Source organism: Taudactylus pleione, unplaced genomic scaffold, assembly GCF_031769625.1.
Source record: "Taudactylus pleione unplaced genomic scaffold, aTauple2 ptg000021l, whole genome shotgun sequence".
NCBI classification, from domain to species: domain Eukaryota; kingdom Metazoa; phylum Chordata; class Amphibia; order Anura; family Myobatrachidae; genus Taudactylus; species Taudactylus pleione.
Genome location: NW_028284423.1, coordinates 11,916,861 through 11,935,000, shown reverse-complemented (window position 1 = coordinate 11,935,000; position 18,140 = coordinate 11,916,861). Strand labels below are relative to the sequence as shown.

The following is an 18,140-nucleotide window of genomic DNA, read 5'->3' as shown; positions in this document are numbered from 1 at the left end:
TATTAGATTAGAGCGACCTTCGTATTACTTTATGCACTTACAATCTGCTCATTACGGTACTTCTCAGATGAGTCATACGCTGCTCATGTCCATATTTAAACTGTTTACATTGCTTATTAGTATTACCCTTTTATAAGTCTTTTTGGCAATCCACCATTGTAACTTCTCTTTGCCTAGATCAGGGGTGGGGAACCTTTTTTCTGCCGAGGGCTATTTTGATATATATAACAATATTCATGGGCCCGCTGCAGGCCACGCCCCCTCCGTGCGACGCCACACAGGATCCTTAGGATCCTGAGGATGCTCTGGGGAGCTGTAAGGGTAGTGGTGTGACCGTCTGAAGTGTCCGCCGGGCAGCATTAGAAGACAGCTGGGGTGTGGTGGTGGGGGGGAGGTGTGCCGACTGGGGGCAGACTGAACCCTATCAAAGAAGGTAAGAGGCAGCCCATCAAGCATCCTCCTATCCAGCATCACGTTTGGTGGGTACCAGGTAGGAAAGGGGGAAGCTGTGGTGCTGCAATTCTTGCCTCCAGTGCAGGGTGGGCTGGGTTAGAGGTGGAGGGGTTGGCCGGCATCTGCCTTTCCGTGTCAGGGAATTTTTGCCGGGGGTGCCATCCGAGAATATTTTGTTGGTAACTTTCTTGGTATATCTAATAGTGTTTACCCACAGCTTCACTCACGTGGATGTCTGTTTGGCGGAACTAATTTTACAAAGACAGTAGTAGCATCTAATATTGAGATGTATATTTGATATGTAGTATTTGTCTTGGTTCGCCATCTACTGGATTGACATGTATACTGCAACTTCATGAGTCAAGAAACTGCCAGATTAGTGCTTAATATATAGTTGGATTTTCCTGCATAATAGAACTTGAGATATCTATCTATCTCTCGCTATATATATATATATATATATATATATATATATATATATATACATATACATACATACCTGTTTACATTCGGGGTGTGCAGTATATGTATATATTGATAGTCTTTTTGGACTTGAGGAGCATGTGCAAATTCTGATAAATAATGTATATATGTATACTCAGCATTATTAATGTTTTGTTATGGATTCTTCTCGCTAGGTTCTGGACTGGTTTATTCAGCTGTGTTTGGCTTTGAAACATGTGCACGACAGGAAAATTCTTCACAGAGACATTAAGTCCCAGGTAATACTGAGACTTTAGGTACTTCTGGTGGTAGGGCTTATAGTAGTGTTGTTTCTGGGACTTATACATGACCCTCTTCCATTGTAGAATATCTTCTTGACTAAAAGTGGAACTATCCAGTTGGGCGATTTTGGAATAGCAAGAGTATTAAACAGGTAAGTCCAATACATATTGGGCCACTGCAAGACTGTGGACACTTCTATTTCTTACCTATAGTATGATCTCTTCTTAAACAGTACAGTAGAGCTGGCCAGAACATGTATAGGAACGCCTTACTATCTGTCTCCTGAGATATGTGAGAACCGACCCTACAACAATAAGAGGTGGGTACTGAAGGCCATTATCTGTGCCAGAGTTACGGTCTAATAACCTAATTTTTCTACATGTTTACCAAAGACCACAATTGCTTTACCAGCTCTTGTTACCATTATTGGGTCTAATCTAAAAACTGGTAACTCCTGGCAATAAATATTATCATTTTGAAAATAAAAAATAAATCTCTAATCACTTAAGTTAACCCTCAAACCCACATAATGGATTAAGGCGACAAAGATGATGTCTAATGTGATGAGAGAAATAAGGGGACTGTTTCGGAATGGCATATCACAACCAGTAACATCGTATGTTTTGCCTCGCACCCCATCACCCCATGGAGGTGCGCAGGGAAAACTTATGATGATGAGCCCACCATAATGAGCAAATATGTGCACAACTGAACATTATGGGAAGCTCGACGGCACATTGCCCTGAATTGGCCACTTACAGTTCTTTTAGCTCTAATTTCTTCCTAAATACGGGGTACCTTTTTTTGCACAATGTGTACAGTTTCGATCGATCGTAACGATCAATCGTGCACATCGTGTGTTGTTTATTTCCGTTTATGATGCCGATGCGCATCCCCGCTGTCGTAGAGTTTAATCGTAAATCTTATGGCAAAACCATACGATTGCGATCTATCATGTACAATGTGATACACGTAATGATCGTAATGATCAATCGTACTCCATTTGACCACATCGTATGGAGAATTTCAAGGGAAGAATCTCAAGAGAATTCGTACTACTCATCGTGACGTTTCTTAATCGCACCTTTTCCAATACTGTTTACATTGTTACTATTTGTAGCACCTTTCATTACATTGATGACGTGAATATGGAGCAAAGTTTGAACTACAGTGACCATGCTACTGATTATCTTTTTGTGCCTCTGTTACAGTGACATTTGGGCACTGGGTTGTGTCCTTTATGAAATGTGTACTCTCAAGCATGCGGTAAGTGACCGAGCATCTTAGAGTATGGTGTTAGCTGAATTCAGCAGTCTCCCTGTTTTCATTTCTGTAGAGATTTTCTATATGCTGGATCATGTTTGCAAATTAATTTTCTTGTATTCGAGTTTACTCATATTTTAATAAAAATAAATACTTTTCAGTGTTCAGTCCTCATTTTGTATGTTCTATAGAGTTTATTGTTGTTATGACGTGTCCTCCTTCCTCCTTGTTCCCCTCCCTTATTTTTCTGTCTGTATCCCCATTCCCCCTTTTTCTGGTTTGACTATCCCAAAATTGAATAAGATGTTAAAACCTAAACTTCTAAATATTTTCAATTTTATTTTGAAATATAGGGGCATATTCAATTAGCTGCGAAAAGCCATTTTCGGCGAAAGTTTCGCCGGTGACGTCATTTCGCCAGGCGATAACTTATTCCCGCATTCAATTCCAAAGACGTTTTGCCGATGCGAAAAGTCAATGCTTTGGAATCGGCAAAAAAGATTTGTATATGAAAGCTGGCGAAAAAAAGTTCAGAATTGGAGTTTTGGGGTGCAATCTTGTGGGAACCACCCTGCACCCTTGGGACAGCCCCCCAAAGTTAAACTGTGTCAAAAAAAAGTTTTAAAAAAACTAAAGAACACCCAAAAAAAGTACTTTGATTTTGGGGGTGAAAAAAACAAAGTTGGGGGACAAACTTAAAATCTAGCGAAATAGACTCCAGGGGGGTCCCCAAATATGCCCCACGTGTTTTTAAGATTGCAGGTTCTTGTGGAAGGTGGATTTTTTTAAGTTTTTTTTTTTAAAACTTCACATTAACTTCCAAATATGCTAGCACCCATTTTCATGTACCTCAACTTTGCTGCGACTAGTTATTTTGATGAAAAAATATTGCTTAATGCCATTCTTCACCACTTATGCAAAGACACCAATAGCAAGCTATTGGAAATCCCCCACCCCCCCCCAGATTAGCTTTATTAGGGGTACTAGAACACCCCTACAGTGATTCCCTATGTTAGTGCAGCTTTTCAGGGGGTACAGACTGTTTTCCCCATTTTTGACAAGACTTTTTGCTGATTCCGAATTCGCCGTGTGCCGGTTTTGCCGCTTTCTAATTGAATATGGCCATAAGCGGTGACGGTCGCGATACTTTTTCGCATGGAATACCAGCGAAGACGGCGAAAAGTCTGGCATGCGAAAAGTACTCGACTTTTTGCAGCTAATTGAATATGCCCCATAGTCTGTATTACCTAAATGAGTTATTTTATGTAACTACTCTATGAAACTTTTAAAATCAATATAATGATAGTGTACATAGAATTAAAACTTTAAGAACATTTGCAGCAGAATGGATAAAGCCATAAATAGAGCGAGATGTGATATGTTTAGTTGCTTTTAAATCTGCTAGTTTTTCCAAAGCATAGTCTAAGCGCTCTTTCATATTGCAATGTATCTAGATGTCTCGGCTGCATTTACAGTGATGTATTTCTCTCCCATCAGACGGGGGTCGTAGTTAATAGCCAGAAATACAAATATTCAGTTGCTACTAGCAAAGTACAGTTGTGCTGAAGCATAACATGGGTCCTTATGTATACCATGTTGGTGTAACAGCATAAGGAGCCTGCCTTACAGCTTCAGTTTCATGTTTATATTGTCCATGTAATATTACTGAACCACAGGTAGGCTTTCAGAATGTCGACGTTGACAGACTACATGTCGACAGATGATTTTAGGGTTATACTGCTGTTAGGTTTAGTTGATAAGTCCACATTGATAAAACCACATTGTTTACATTCTGAATGTTGACTTTTGTACCTAACCTAAACCACATGTATAATGCATTTATATCGTGGGATGTGGCAATTTAGTTGTTTGCAGCGCGACTCTGGTGTAATGGGCGCCCGACGGAACAATTCAATTGTAGCTCCGTTCGGGTGCAAAAGGGCGCGGGAGCACACATTTCTGCTCTCATCCTCCTGGGGTGGCGAGCAGAAATTTGCCAAAAGCCTGCGGTTTTGGTGCCCAAACTGCTGGCATGCAATAAGGCATGGGCGCCCAAAAACAATCACTTCAGTGTGTGGTAAAACAATTGAATTGCCCCCTAAGTGTCCGTATTGTGATCAGTTCCCTCTAACTTTTATAGTATAAACGTGTGATTCAATTACTGTTTACACTTTACAACATAAGTAGCTATCATTTACAGTCCTGATTATACTGTTGTAATAGGTAAAAAGCATAAAACCTGCAGAACTGTATGCCGACTGGTGGCCTTTAATAGGTGCTTTAAATTTAAAATTCAATGGCTACAGCAGACTCAAGTAATATACAAAATAATTATTTTAGCAACATGTTTATTAAGTCAGCAGTGTTCATTTGTGTCCAAAAAGGGTAATGAACTCTCATGACTTGCATGGCATGACCAGCCGCTTTAATGGAGACTGACATTGGCTAAGGATAAAACTAGATCCAGCCATATGAGTGATTTGTGTAGAACTTTATTGAAGTATATAAGGCTAAAAATCCCTGTCAATTATATGCTAAATGTTCTTTAAGTAACAAGTGTTTTTTAGAATGAATCATTTGATCAAACAAACAGATGAATTCATGCATAAAGGAAATAATAGGATCATGCTTGGTTATTTTTCAGTTTGAAGCCGGTAACATGAAAAACCTGGTTCTGAAGATCATTCGGGGCTCTTATCCTCCTGTGTCTCTGCATTATTCCTATGACCTCCGCAACCTCCTTTCTATGCTTTTTAAAAGGAATCCCAGGGATCGTCCATCTGTCAACTCCATATTGGAGAAGCCTTTTATATTTAAACGCATTGAAAAGTTTTTGCCTCCCCAGGTAAATGTATGAGCTGATTGGAGCAGACACTGCTAACCCCTTTTAAACAAAAAGAAAAAAAGTTTTCCAGAAATTTGCTGATACTAACTTCAGATATTTAATGTCAATGGGAACATGTGTCATATTTATGTATTTTAACAAGTCGACTTGGTAGGCAGGCTTACGTTCATTTCATGTGAGGCTCTGTCACCTTTTTTATTTTTAATTTTTTTTAGAAAAATAGAAGTGTAAAAATTGCGTAGACGGATAGTTAAAGGGACAGAAGGATGAGGTGCAGGGAGTTAGAGAGACATTTATAGGTAAACAGATGTTATAATGTTTTTATCGCTCTAATTTATTTTAAACAAGTGTTAGTGAGAAGCAGTCAACTAGTAAAACGTGCTAATGCCACCAGTATTTGCAGAATAACACGTCTGCCTTAAGTACAGTATAACCAACATATTTTTGACAGACTTGCAGTATATTTTGCAAAGCAACTGCTGGTTTTGTGGACCATCGCAGCACAGTATATCTACAATTTTACCAGCTTTTATATACATATTTTGTGCTGCACTCTGCATGCTATAGAAGCGAAGTCCCAATTAACACCATAAATGTGTATATAAAGACTAAGGCTGGGTACACACTGGACGATCTGTATCCAGCCCGACATCTGCAGCGACTGGACTAGGCAGGGGAGCCGCATCAGCAAGTTCATACACACTTGCCGATGCATGCAGCGACTGAGCGATGGCCATGCTGCATTCGGCAGCATGGCCCTCGCTAATGACATCCCCATCGGCCCTGCATGTAGGGCCAAAGGAGTGGGTTGCTGACGACCCGCGGGAGCGCACATCATCAGCGACATAGCAGGGTTGCTGACGACCCGTGGGAGCGCACATCATCAGCGACAGAGCGGGTACACACTGGATGATGTGCCTAACATGCTGTTCATACACACTTGCCGATGCATGCAGCGACTGAGCGATGGCCATGCTGCATTCGGCAGCATGGCCCTCGCTAATGACATCCCCATCGGCCCTGCATGTAGGGCCAAAGGAGTGGGTTGCTGACGACCCGCGGGAGCGCTCATCATCAGCGACATAGCAGGGTTGCTGACGACCCGTGGGAGCGCACATCATCAGCGACATAGCGGGTACACACTGGATGATGTGCCTAATATGCTGGTCCGTTCCGCCGGATCGGATAGCATATCATCTAGTTTGTACCCAGTTTAACCCTTACATAGCACATTTAGATTTGTTAGGTTAATCCTTTATTATTGAGTTTATTGTTTTGTTTTTTTCTTATTTGCATATTGTTGTTTTTGTTCCTTACTCAGCTCGTGTGCCTTTGTTTTCTTGCTATTTATATTAGGTAATTGCTGAAGAATTTGGCATAGGAGTAATTTTGAATCAGCCTAAACCTGCAGGCCATGCCGTAGCTGGTAAGTAAAGATACATCTGGATTGTAAATGAAATGTTAATCAACATTTATTTTAAAGTGTCATAGGACACCAAGTTATCTTTTAGTTACATTTTTTCAATTTGTTGTAACCTTAGATAAAAGCAGACAGGGAGAGGTTTAGAGACTACTATATTATAGCTGGGTACACACTATACAATGCGTGTACCCAGCGACAGAACAACGTGATGTAACGATGCGTTGTGCCAGCCATACACACTACACAATCTGGGGTATGACCGCGCTTTGTATCTTTCCATGCTGCATGTAGCATTTAAATCAGAAAATTAAGGTTAGATTTGGGGATTGCTAAAACTATTCGATACATTTTAATTATTTTGAATGTTGGATATGTTTTTGGGAAAAACAATTGTCATCTGCAAAACATTCTATTGTGCTCTTTCTCATTGGTTTTCAGACTGTGCAAAGTTATAATTTTCCTACACGTCTTTCGTTTTAATTCATAAATAACCAAAATGACAGTTTTACTTGATAAAATCTCAAAGTATTTAGAGCATTATGTTAACTTCTCAAGGTCATCGAATTGTGAAAAAAATAAAATAAAATGTTAAACACACTGACTTTACAATGATGTGGGGCAGCTGATCTTTCTTCAATGCTGGGGGACACTGGCCATGGGGTTTTAGCTGGGACTGCAAGAGCTAGCACTTCACTAACTAAACTTGTAGCTTTAACACTAAGCTCCTCCCCTCTGCAACCCCATCGTGTCAGTGTAGTTTAAGTGCCTGTGGACTTAGGGACGTCATGGAAGGGCTGCGCTGCAGCCCTTTGTAGCTAGGGATTATTTTTTTTATTTGTACTATTTATTTTGCTTTCTTATTCAGGTACTGTGCGCTGCTTCCAGCAATGCACAGTGAGAGTGCGTTGGCTGCGGGATCCGCAGCTTGCTGGGCTCTGTCGGACGCCGGGAGCCATGGTGGGGGAGGGGTGTGCTGACTGGAGACACCCCCATAGCACTCTGGTCTCCTCAGAGCCCGCTGGGGCCCGGGGATGGTGCGCACCTGCACCCTGGTAGAGGGTGCAGGGTGTCAGCTCTTGCCAGGATGGCGGCGCCTTCTTGCTGGGTTTTCTGAGTGGCGACTCCTATGGGGAGCACGCTGGACACAGGCTGCCCGTCTACAGGGCATACCAAGTGTATTCCTCCGGTGGGTGGCGTCAACTGCCGATGCCTGGGTGCAGGGCATCGTTTCCCAAGGATATGTCATCAAACTCAGGGGTTCGCCGTTTTGACGTTTTTTCACAACTGCTCTTCCCCGGGACATGGACCAGGCTTTCTGTTCTCTGGTTTCGGAAAGGAGTTGTTTGTTATTCCGGTGTCGGAAAGGAAACGGGGATTCTACTCCAACCTCTTACTTATTAGGAAGCTCAACTGTACCTATCTTCAATCTACAGGCCTTGAACACCAGACTGTGGGTGGACCGTTTACGAATGGAATCTCTCCAATCGGTGATCCAGGGAATGTATGCTTAACAAATTTTTGCCCTTGCTCAACGTTAGGGACGTGTACCTACACGTTCCTATTTTAGCAGATCATCACTTGCTTTTCCGGTTCACAGTCGGCCCGGCACACTATCAGTTCCAGGCCCTGCCATTCGGCTCGACTACAGCCACATGCGTCTTCACGAAGATCATGGCGGCTATGGCAAGTCTGCTGCACAAGGACTGGATAACTGTCGTTCCCTATTTGGCTGCCCAATTGCAGCTCCATCTGGACCGCACGGTGCAGGTGCTTCAGAATCACGGCTGGATCTTGAACTTTGAGAAGTCACACCTGACGCCTTGCCAGTGCCTGATGTTTCTGGGAGTGATCTTCGACACCTCCCTCCAGCGATTCTTCCTGCCAGAGTCCAAAGACCGGACCCTCCAGGATTTGGTCATAATGGTGCTGTCGGTGCTTTGCCCATCCATTTGGCTGTGCATGAAGCTGTTTGGTACTATGGTCTCCACTTTCAAGACCATCCAGTACGCCCGCTTCCACTCACGGGAATTCCAGTGGGAAATTCTCCGCAATTGGTCAGGATGCACACCAAGGACCTCATCTTAGCTTCTGGTTGTTGGACAGCACTCGGCAATCCCTTAGTTGGTGGCTGGTTTCCGATCACTTGCTCCGCGGTCGTTCCTTGGTCACTCCAAGATAGGTCGTTGTGACCACAGACGCAAGTCTCATTGGTTGGGGCGCTGTGACGTCGAGTCTTTGTCTTCAGGGTCTTTGGTTGTCATCGGAGACTGCCCTACCGATCAATGTGCTGGAGCTCCGTGCCATCTATATGGCTCTGTTTGGAGCCTAGCCCATCCCGGCCGGTGCGGATCCGATCGGACAACGACCGTGAATCATCAGGATGGGAGCAATTCTAGCTTGGGAGGTAGCCTCTGTGTCTGCACTCCCTGCTGTGTTCATCCCGGGGCATTGAAAATTGGGAGGCGTACTTTCTCAGCAGGACCACCTTCCTGCCTGGGGAGTGGTCTCTCCATCCGGAGGTCTTCCGGCAGTTGGTTCGGAAGTGGGGTCTTCCGGAGACAGACCTGATGGCATCTTGGCACAACTGTAGTTCCCCGATTTTACGCGAGGCCCAGGGACCCACTGGCCTTTGCAGTGAATGCCATGACTGTTCCGTGGAGCTTTTGTCTGGCATACCTTTTTCCCCCAATTCTCATGTTACCTCTGGTACTCCGTCAGATCAAAGAGCAACAGGTACTGGTGATCTGTGCCTTGCAGGCCGTTCTCAAACTGGCGGTAGGTCAGAGTTGGTGGCTTCCGCTGCGACCAGATCTGCTTCTGCAGGGTCCGTTTCAGCACAAGGACCTTCCTCAATTTATCTTTAATGGCCTGGCTTGTGAGGCCGAGCTCTTGAAGGTTAAGGGGTTTTTCCCTTCCGTTGGCCATGCTATGTTGCGGGCCCGGAGACCAGTTTCGTTGTGAAACTACCACAGAGTCTGGAAGATCTTCATCGTGTGGTGTGAGCGGCGCGAGGTTCACACTTCCCGGTTTCACCTTCCGTGGTTTTTTGCTTTTCTTCAGGAAGGTTTGGAGGTCTGTTTGCGGCTTTGCTTCTTGAAAGTGCAGATTTCGGCTTAGTCTATTTATTTTCAGCCACGTCTGGCCCTTCTGCCAGAGGTTCGGACATTTTTTGCAAGGGGTGTTACGGGTTCAACCTCCGTTTTAACCGCCGGTGGCTCCATGGGATCTTACCTTAGTCCTCTCAGCTCTTAAGCAGGCTCCCTTTGAGCCTTTGGATTCTGTGGACCTTAATTTTGTCAGGTGGAAATTTGGTTTTCCTTATGGCCGTGGCCTGGGCTCGGCAGGTTTCAGAGTTGGGGGCCTTGTCTTCCAAACCGCCTTTCCTCATTTTGCACAATGATCGGGCGGTTCTTCGAACAGTTCCCTCATTCCAACCGAAGGTTGTTTCGGCTTTCCACTTGAACCAGGAAATTGTCTTTCCTGTGCTTTCCCAATCGAAGACTTCCTGAGGCCGGGATGATCTGGCTCTGTTTGACGTGGTCCGGGCCCTGCGGATCTTCTTGGACAGAACGTCTGCCCTCCGTCGTACGGATTCCCTACTGGTTCCTATGACATTCAGAAGCGCGACTGGCCAGCTACAAAGCAGACCATTTCACGTTGGATCCGCACTGAGTGTGGTAGACTCTGGCTTCTACTGCGCATGCGTGGGTCTCTGGGAAAATGGTTACCGCGCCTATTTTCATGGGGACATCTCTTTAGCGCATCTCTTTTGCTGCCCTGTAGCGCCGGTCCGCCGCTACGGATCACCACATCGGAATCTGCGGAGCGGTAAGTATTTATTAACTATGGTGTGTGGTGTGGGCCCACCTGGACCCAGGGGCCGTGTGCACCGTACACCTTGCATCCATTATAAAGAAGCCTATGCCTGGGCAGCGCGCTATGGGGCCTTGGCTGAACAGGTCGACACCCACTTGGGCGCGCAGTTTTCGGGTCAAGCAGTCTGAACGTGCCCTACCCTGGGGGCGGCTGTTGAATGTCTCATGGTCCAGTGTTCCCCAGCATTGAAGAAAGAGAAAAAGGGATTTTTGGGAACTTACCGTTGAATCCTTTTTACTTGATTCGTGCTGAGGGACCCTCATGCTTAGTCGTGTTCCGTTTTTTTTGACCGGTTGGCCCCTGCGGTTCTGTTTTATTTTGGTTATAGCAATTTCACTGGGTTACTGCTTCTCCTTACCAGCCACTTTTGAAATTGTACTGACCTGATGGGTTGCAGAGGGGAGGAGCTTAGTTTTACAGCTGTAAGTTTATAGTTCTTTAAGTGCCAGCTCCTGCAGTCCCAGCTACAACCCTATGGTCCAGTGTCCCCCAGCACAAATCTGAGAAAAGGATTCAATGGTAAGTACCCAAAAATTCTCTTATTGCTGCATTTGTAGCCCCAAAAGGAGTATGATGCCCAATTTACAATTTATTTTTATCAATATCGAACATGCCCTTAAGTACAGTGACAAGACCTAAACCTAGTGCTTTTTTTCTATAATAAAAGTTGCAGGCTCTGCCCTAAACTTGCCACCGGTTTTCTGTAGGTCCTGGAAGGTACCATCAGGAAAAAAAACCTGTTTTGAATAGCTATGTCTGTTGGCAGATTGTGCGGTGATCTTGTTGCTCGGTAATGCAGGCAGAATGCAGCCCATCTTTAGTATACTTTGTCATAGTTCTCTGTAAACTGACTGCTTTTATAAACGCCAGCTTATCAATTGCCTATTTGTGTTAATTAAATACATAAGTGAGCCACTGGAATAAAATGAACAGTTATGTATGTATCATTGTTTGTGTTTCCTTATATAAGGGAAAAGACCTGCCCCAGCACAAGCTATGCCGTCCTCCTCCCCTCCTGCTCATAAAATTACAAAACCTGCTGCGAAGTATGGAGTGCCTTTAGCTGCCAGAAAGTCTGCAGATGCCGCTAAGAAGTATTACGAAAGAAAGCCACAGATCAAATGCAGACAGGTGAGATGTAATGGTTTCAATTATCCACAGAATCCCATTCAAACCCAGCAAACCTCTTATACCATTGCACACAAACCTATCTGGGTCTATGCTGCAATTATCACAAAGCAATTACCAAAAAATGCTGTTAAAAGTAGATGGAAAAATATCTATAAAACTTACATTTCAAATGTTTTTTTGCGCACTCTGCTGGGAGTCTATACGATTAGGCGCCCGACTGAGCAATTCAATTGATTTTTGCATTCCGGTGCAGAAAACGTACAAAGTGGCTAAACTCGCCTAAAGACGTGGTAGGGCGCCCAAAAAAAAACTTTGCAAACATTTCTTCTCGCAAGTCAGGAGGCTGCTACAAAAAACCTTTAGACTGCCGAACGGAGCAACAATTGAAGTGCCCTGTCGGTGCCTATTCATATAGACGCCCAGCGTCTAAAACAATTGACTCTCCTTCATAGAAACTGTAAATATCTTACTAAGCTAACAGTTGTTGTTGTGTTTTTTTTTTTTTTTTTTATCAGCTTCTAATTGTTTCTCAATGTATATAAATAATATCAATATTGGGCCTTTTAGTAAACTGCTTGCTCCAAAGCCACATATATACTATAACAGAGGTTCCCAACTCCGCCATTACAGTCCACAATTTAAGAATATCCATGCTTGAGCAGAGGTGACTTACTTAGTACCTCAGGCAATTTGATTTGACCATCTGGACTAAAGCATGGATCTCCTTTAAAACCTGGACTGTAATGGGGGAGTTTGAGAACCTCTGGACTATAGTATGCTCTGTTTGGTGGCACGCCCCTCGGGTCTCTGCTGAGGTTACAGTTTGCATCTTCTAATTCGTAGTTTCACTCTTTGTCCAGGCCCCAGCAGTGCCAATGAAGAAAATGAATCCAGTAGAAGAAAGGAGGAAAATGTTTGAGGTATAGAGATGCCCCCTCCTGCTTTCTTTAAAGACTGCTTTTATTATAGCTCCTACTCAGCTGGGGGGATAGGACTGCACTGTATGGTGCAGGCTGTTCCAGTGCTGGTGGTTTAAATGAATGACACAAACCAAAGCCTCAAAACCTTTCCTCCTTGTTTCTTTCCACGTCTGTCCTCTAACCATGTTTTCCTTGACAGTCTAGACTCCATTAACTCTCTGGCTTACTAGGGACACTGGCAAAGCTCGGGCAGTTATTGGACTTGTTTCTCTTTCAGGATGTGGCTAAGAAAAAGAGGCTGGACATTAGACAGCTGGAGAAGGAGAAGAGACAGAGGGATCAGGTGTGCACTCTTCTTTGTTACCATTCTGAGCAGTGGGTGTCTGATTCCTGCATTGTGTTGTCGTATTCCTCTCTGCAGTAAAACTCTGGTACAGAATGAAATGCTTCAAATGGTGCCGATGACGTTTTTGCAAACACCACATGGATAACCTTGTATCCTGAGACCTGTACTGGGTATTGGATAATACTCCACAGTAAACTGTTCATTTATTTCAAACGATTTGTACCAGAGCTATTCTAGGCTGTTTTATATAATGGGCTGCATTCCCTTAGTAACATGTGTTTTTTTTCTGCCTTCTTATATGTCTGTTTCTGTTTTATTATAATTCTTATAATAAAAAAGGTATACAATCGGGAAGCCGGCTGCCTTAATACCGGCAGCCGGCTTCCCGACTGTCATATCCTGGCGAGGGATGAAATGCCGGGCGTCTAGATGTAGACGCCTGACATTTCCCCGACGCCGGGAGACCGGCGCCCGGCTTCCCGATCGAAGGGATGCCGGGCGCCGCGAGCGGACAGCCGTGGGGGGGGGGGGGAGGGTTAGGTTTAGGGCACCGGGGGGGACTTAGGGTTAGGCACCCCCCCTGGGAGGGTTAGGGTTAGGCTAGGGGGAGGGAGGGTATGGGTAAACACCCCCGGGGGGGACTTAGGGTTAGGCCCCCCACTGGGGGACTTAGGTTTAGGCAGCTGGGAAGGGGGGCGATAGGGTTAGGAACTTAGAGGGGGGACTAGGGTTAGGCACTTGGGGGGGAGGTTAGGGTTAGACACCCCTAAGGAGGGTTAGGTTAGTATATACTTACCTATCCACGATCGGGATTTCCAGCGCTGTCGGGCTTCCGCTGCCGGGATCTCTGCATTTGTCGGCCAGGCGCTGCCGGGAATCGAACCACCGGCCATGGTTTCGGCGGTGTTTCATACCGATTCCAATAAAAAATCCTGACAACATGGTTTGGCACAGGCAAAAATATGTTGTCCTGTTTCACTGCTTGGACACCAATGGCAAGGGCTCTCGCTTAGATTTGGTAATATATAGGTGACCGACTACTCTGATACAGGTATATTAAAGTATTGTTCACCTGTCGTCAAACATCAGGCCACCAACGATTCGTAACGCAAGCAGGCCAGAGTCAGTACACAGCAGAGATCAGCAGACAAGCGTTAGGCAAAGCATGGTGAAATGATAGCCTGAGTGGTCTGGTACATGGGTAGGTAATAGTAGCAGGCATGAAAAAGGCAAGCTCGTAATCCAGAAACCAGTCCTGTCTTAATCCTATTGAACCCCTGTAACTGTTACTTCATTTGACCACTTTACTTGTAGAACTGTTTAGATTAGAATGCATTGACAAAATGGGGACACTTCTAAAACTGATACAAAGGAAACGGGCGGTGGTGTTAATATCAGCAAATGAAATAATTCCTTCTATTTTGTAAACTGTGCTATAAAAATGGCAATAATAATCTGATTGGCTGCAACTACCTCTCTAATCTGTCCCAGTTTCTTAAAGCTCCCTAATGTATGTACGTCTTAGCTAATACAAATATATATTTATTTTCACAATATAAAAGAACGGGTCAGGCGCTCTCTGATGGGTTACACCTGAATCATATGCCATCATCGGAGAGCACCTGACCCGTTGTGTTATGCTGCTGTTAGGTACAGGAGCGAGTGACCTCCTTTTTTGGGACAATTGGCCGCACTCGGTGTGAAGCGTGAATTTTTCAGTTTTTATAATATATTTATTTTAACCCATAACAGATGAACTTACTGAAAGCCGAACAGATGAGGCGACTGGAGAAAGAAAGGGTGAGCTGGATCTTCTGACTATTGTGCTCATTGTGTTTCACCTCAGACATATTCCTCTTTCTCAGTGAATAAATGCAGTCTCCTCTCAGTCACTCTTTATCATGCTCACTCATTCAATCATTATTACAAAATGACACACAGGCCATTTGTGTTTCTGAACTGCAGCTTCATTCCCTGCTAATGCTTTCCACCCCTGCTAATGCTTTCCACCCCTGCTAATGCTTTCCACCCCTGCTAATGCTTTCCACCCCTGCTAATGCTTTCCACCCCTGCTAATGCTTTCCACCCCTGCTAATGCTTTCCACCCCTGCTAATGCTTTCCACCCCTGCTAATGCTTTCCACTTGTAGCATTCTCCACTTTGATATGATTGCTGCTGTCAGGCAGTCTACATCAGTGGTGTCAAACTCTGGCCCTTGAGCTGCAGTGGAACTACATATTCCAGCATGCACTGCCAGAGTTTTGCTATTAGGGCATGCTAAAACTGTGGCAGGGCATGCTGGGATATGTAGTCCCACAGCAGCTGGAGGCCCCGAGTTTGACACCACTGGTCTACATGTACAGTGGTGGCCAAAATTGCGGTCACTTTTTGAAATTTCAACTTCGAATGCTTATAAAAACTGTTACACTTCACGCAGTGCAATGATTCATATATCAAATGAAAGGAAATTTAATGCTGAATTCAACACCATAAACAGAGGTCAAATATTTGCATTACAAGGGAAGTTATGCTACTTTCAGTCAGACAGATGCGTGAGATTCAAGAAACGGATTGTAGTAACAGCTACTGTCATCTGCAGCCATTAGCAGTGACCTGAGTGCAATTAGTGTTTTTGTCAGTGCAAGAACAGTACGGAGAAGAGTAACGGAGGTTGGCCTAAAAGGTAGGATTTCCCGAAAAAAGCCATTGCTGAATAAAAAGTAGCTGCAGAAACGAATAACAGTGGGCGAAAGAACGCATTGCATGGACAGAAGGTCACTTGATATATGAATCATTGCACTGCGTGAAGTGTAACAGTTTTTTTTATAAGCATTCAAAGTTGAAAAACATTGAAATTTCAAAATGTGTCCGCAATTTTGCCCACCAGTGTATTCACATGGGCTGGCATTGCTGCTTCACTGCACTGATGTCATTGTCCAGTTTCCAACAGAACCCTGTCTGTGTAGAGTTTGTATGTGCTGGCCATGTTTTGTGTAGATTTCCTCAGGGTGCTCCAGTTTCTTTTCACACTTCAGACACACAGGTTATCTAAACTACCAAACTTAACATTAAGGGGATATATGTGTGTGTGTCTGTGTGTAGGGAAATTATACTGTATGTTTCACTGGAGGCAAGGACTGATGTGACGAACTAAAAGATCCTCTGTATAGCGCTGCGTAGTATGTGAGCACTATGTAAATAACTGTTACATTTGATGTCATTATCCATGTTGGTCCACTAGGTAGCAGCAAAGTGACAGCAGAATGATTTCATACAACAAGTCTAACCTACTGTCAGGAAATAACAATTTTCTCTTGGTTTATAATTTTGTTGGCTCAGTAATATCCATGTTTTTTTTTTTTATTTCACTTTTGTACTCCGCCTTTTTATGACTTATTTATCTGTGTTAAATTATGTTTATTATCGTAATTTATTATTGTACTTTATATGGCACTAACTTGAGTTAGTCTGCTGTATAAGAGGCTGCACTGTGAATTTTAAAATAGTGCTAAATACATTTTTTGAGCCCATTTGTAAAATAACAATTTAGGATATTCATATAGGTGAGAGTCTATTTAATAGGAAAGAAGATTTATTTTTTAAGCTAGTTTGCTTCTCTGACATGATTTAGATCTTTTAAGGTACACTTGAGACAATATGTAAAGTTGGGCATACACACTCAGACTACCAGTCTGAACCTGAACCAACCCGATATCGTAGCCATACACTGTGAGATATGTCAGTGTATTGCTATGATATCTGGGTTTCTCCCCTGGGGTGGAGACATTTCACCCGTTCCTCCTCTGTGAACGAACAGAGGAAATATGGGGGCGTTGGCCGTGACAGCTTATACTGCCAGAAGCGACCGACTGGTGATCGGATCAGTCAGCATGTTGAAAGATTTCTTATGCCCAACCATCCAATCATCACTGATTAATCGCGTCCATACAGTATGTGATTATCGACCTGATAATTGCATAATGTATGCCCAGCATAAGCCGTTCCTAATTAGGAGACTTGTGCTCATTCGGTTAGTGCACTGCCCACTGGATTTTTAGAGCATGGATTAGTGATTGGGGCAGATGTATTAAGATCTAGAAAGTGATAAATGACTAATACATCAGCTCCTAACTGTCATTGTTCAAACACAGCCTGTAACATGACAGTTAGGAGCTGAATGGCTTGTCATTTATCACTCTCCACTTCATCACTTTCTAGAGCTTAATACATCTGCCCCAGTATATTTTCCAGCTTGTCGTGGTTCATCACTGCAAGACAGGAGGGAAGGACAGTACTTTAGAAAATACCAATAGAAAAACCGTAAGATTGACTACATAAATACCACATTATTCACAGCAAAAATATTGGAAAAGATAATACACTGGCGCTATAAATAATATTACTTCCCTTGTTTGTTCGATATTTTCTTTGATTCTTCCACCAACATGCCAATGGTAATGTTTATATGAAAAGGAAGCACAAAACACGGAAAATATATCCTTGTGTATTATTTGAGAGGTATATATGAGAGAGTTTCTTTTCTTTAGATATCAAATCAGTTTTCGGGGATATCCCCTTAACCAAAGACTCACACTTTGTGTGGATAATATAGATTCATCAGCAAATTATATCAATTCCACCAGAGAAATAATTTTGGGGGTGAACTCCCCCTACCAGTGTACTCACACACAACTCGTATAAATTATACACATCAAGTGATCCTTTCGTCAATCTTTCTCCCTTGTTTCTCCTGTAAGTGTGTAAATTCCACCCGGTGAAAAATAATCTCGGGGGATATCTCCCCCTAAATGCGTACTCACTCCCAATACAAGTGTAGCAGGCACATCAAGTGGTATTTTCTGACAATCCGTCTCCCTCTCTCCTTTCTCCGAGTGGGGTCCCCCACTCTTGGTTTCCCCACCGGAAGTAAATGTCAATCGGAGGAGAGATTTCAAAATAAATTTTTTTAGTTCACACTCCTTCACAAAAATTTTTATAATTATTATTATTATTAGCATTTATTTATATGGCGCCACAAGTGTTCCGCAGCGCCTTACAAAGTACAAAAACAAATTGTATACAAGTGACTTACAGAACAATACAATACAGGACATGGATAATATATATTGCTACATTAGTGACCATATCACCCAGATA

General features: G+C 43.5%; 1 protein-coding gene across 4 annotated transcripts in view; it reads left to right on the top strand.

The window, feature by feature from the left end:
- Positions 1–18,140, top strand: part of NEK1 (NIMA related kinase 1) — a 154,360-nt gene that overhangs the window by 10,200 nt on the left and 126,020 nt on the right. For 3 of the 4 annotated variants that reach the window (XM_088448454.1, XM_088448452.1, XM_088448451.1), the window contains exons 4-13: positions 1,092–1,175; positions 1,263–1,330; positions 1,412–1,498; positions 2,391–2,445; positions 5,087–5,287; positions 6,644–6,713; positions 11,557–11,717; positions 12,578–12,637; positions 12,915–12,980; positions 14,736–14,783. In XM_088448454.1, coding sequence (XP_088304580.1) covers positions 1,092–1,175; positions 1,263–1,330; positions 1,412–1,498; positions 2,391–2,445; positions 5,087–5,287; positions 6,644–6,713; positions 11,557–11,717; positions 12,578–12,637; positions 12,915–12,980; positions 14,736–14,783 — 900 coding nt within the window. The remainder of the gene's footprint in view (positions 1–1,091; positions 1,176–1,262; positions 1,331–1,411; positions 1,499–2,390; positions 2,446–5,086; positions 5,288–6,643; positions 6,714–11,556; positions 11,718–12,577; positions 12,638–12,914; positions 12,981–14,735; positions 14,784–18,140) is intronic. The other variant, XM_088448453.1, reaches the window with a different exon arrangement.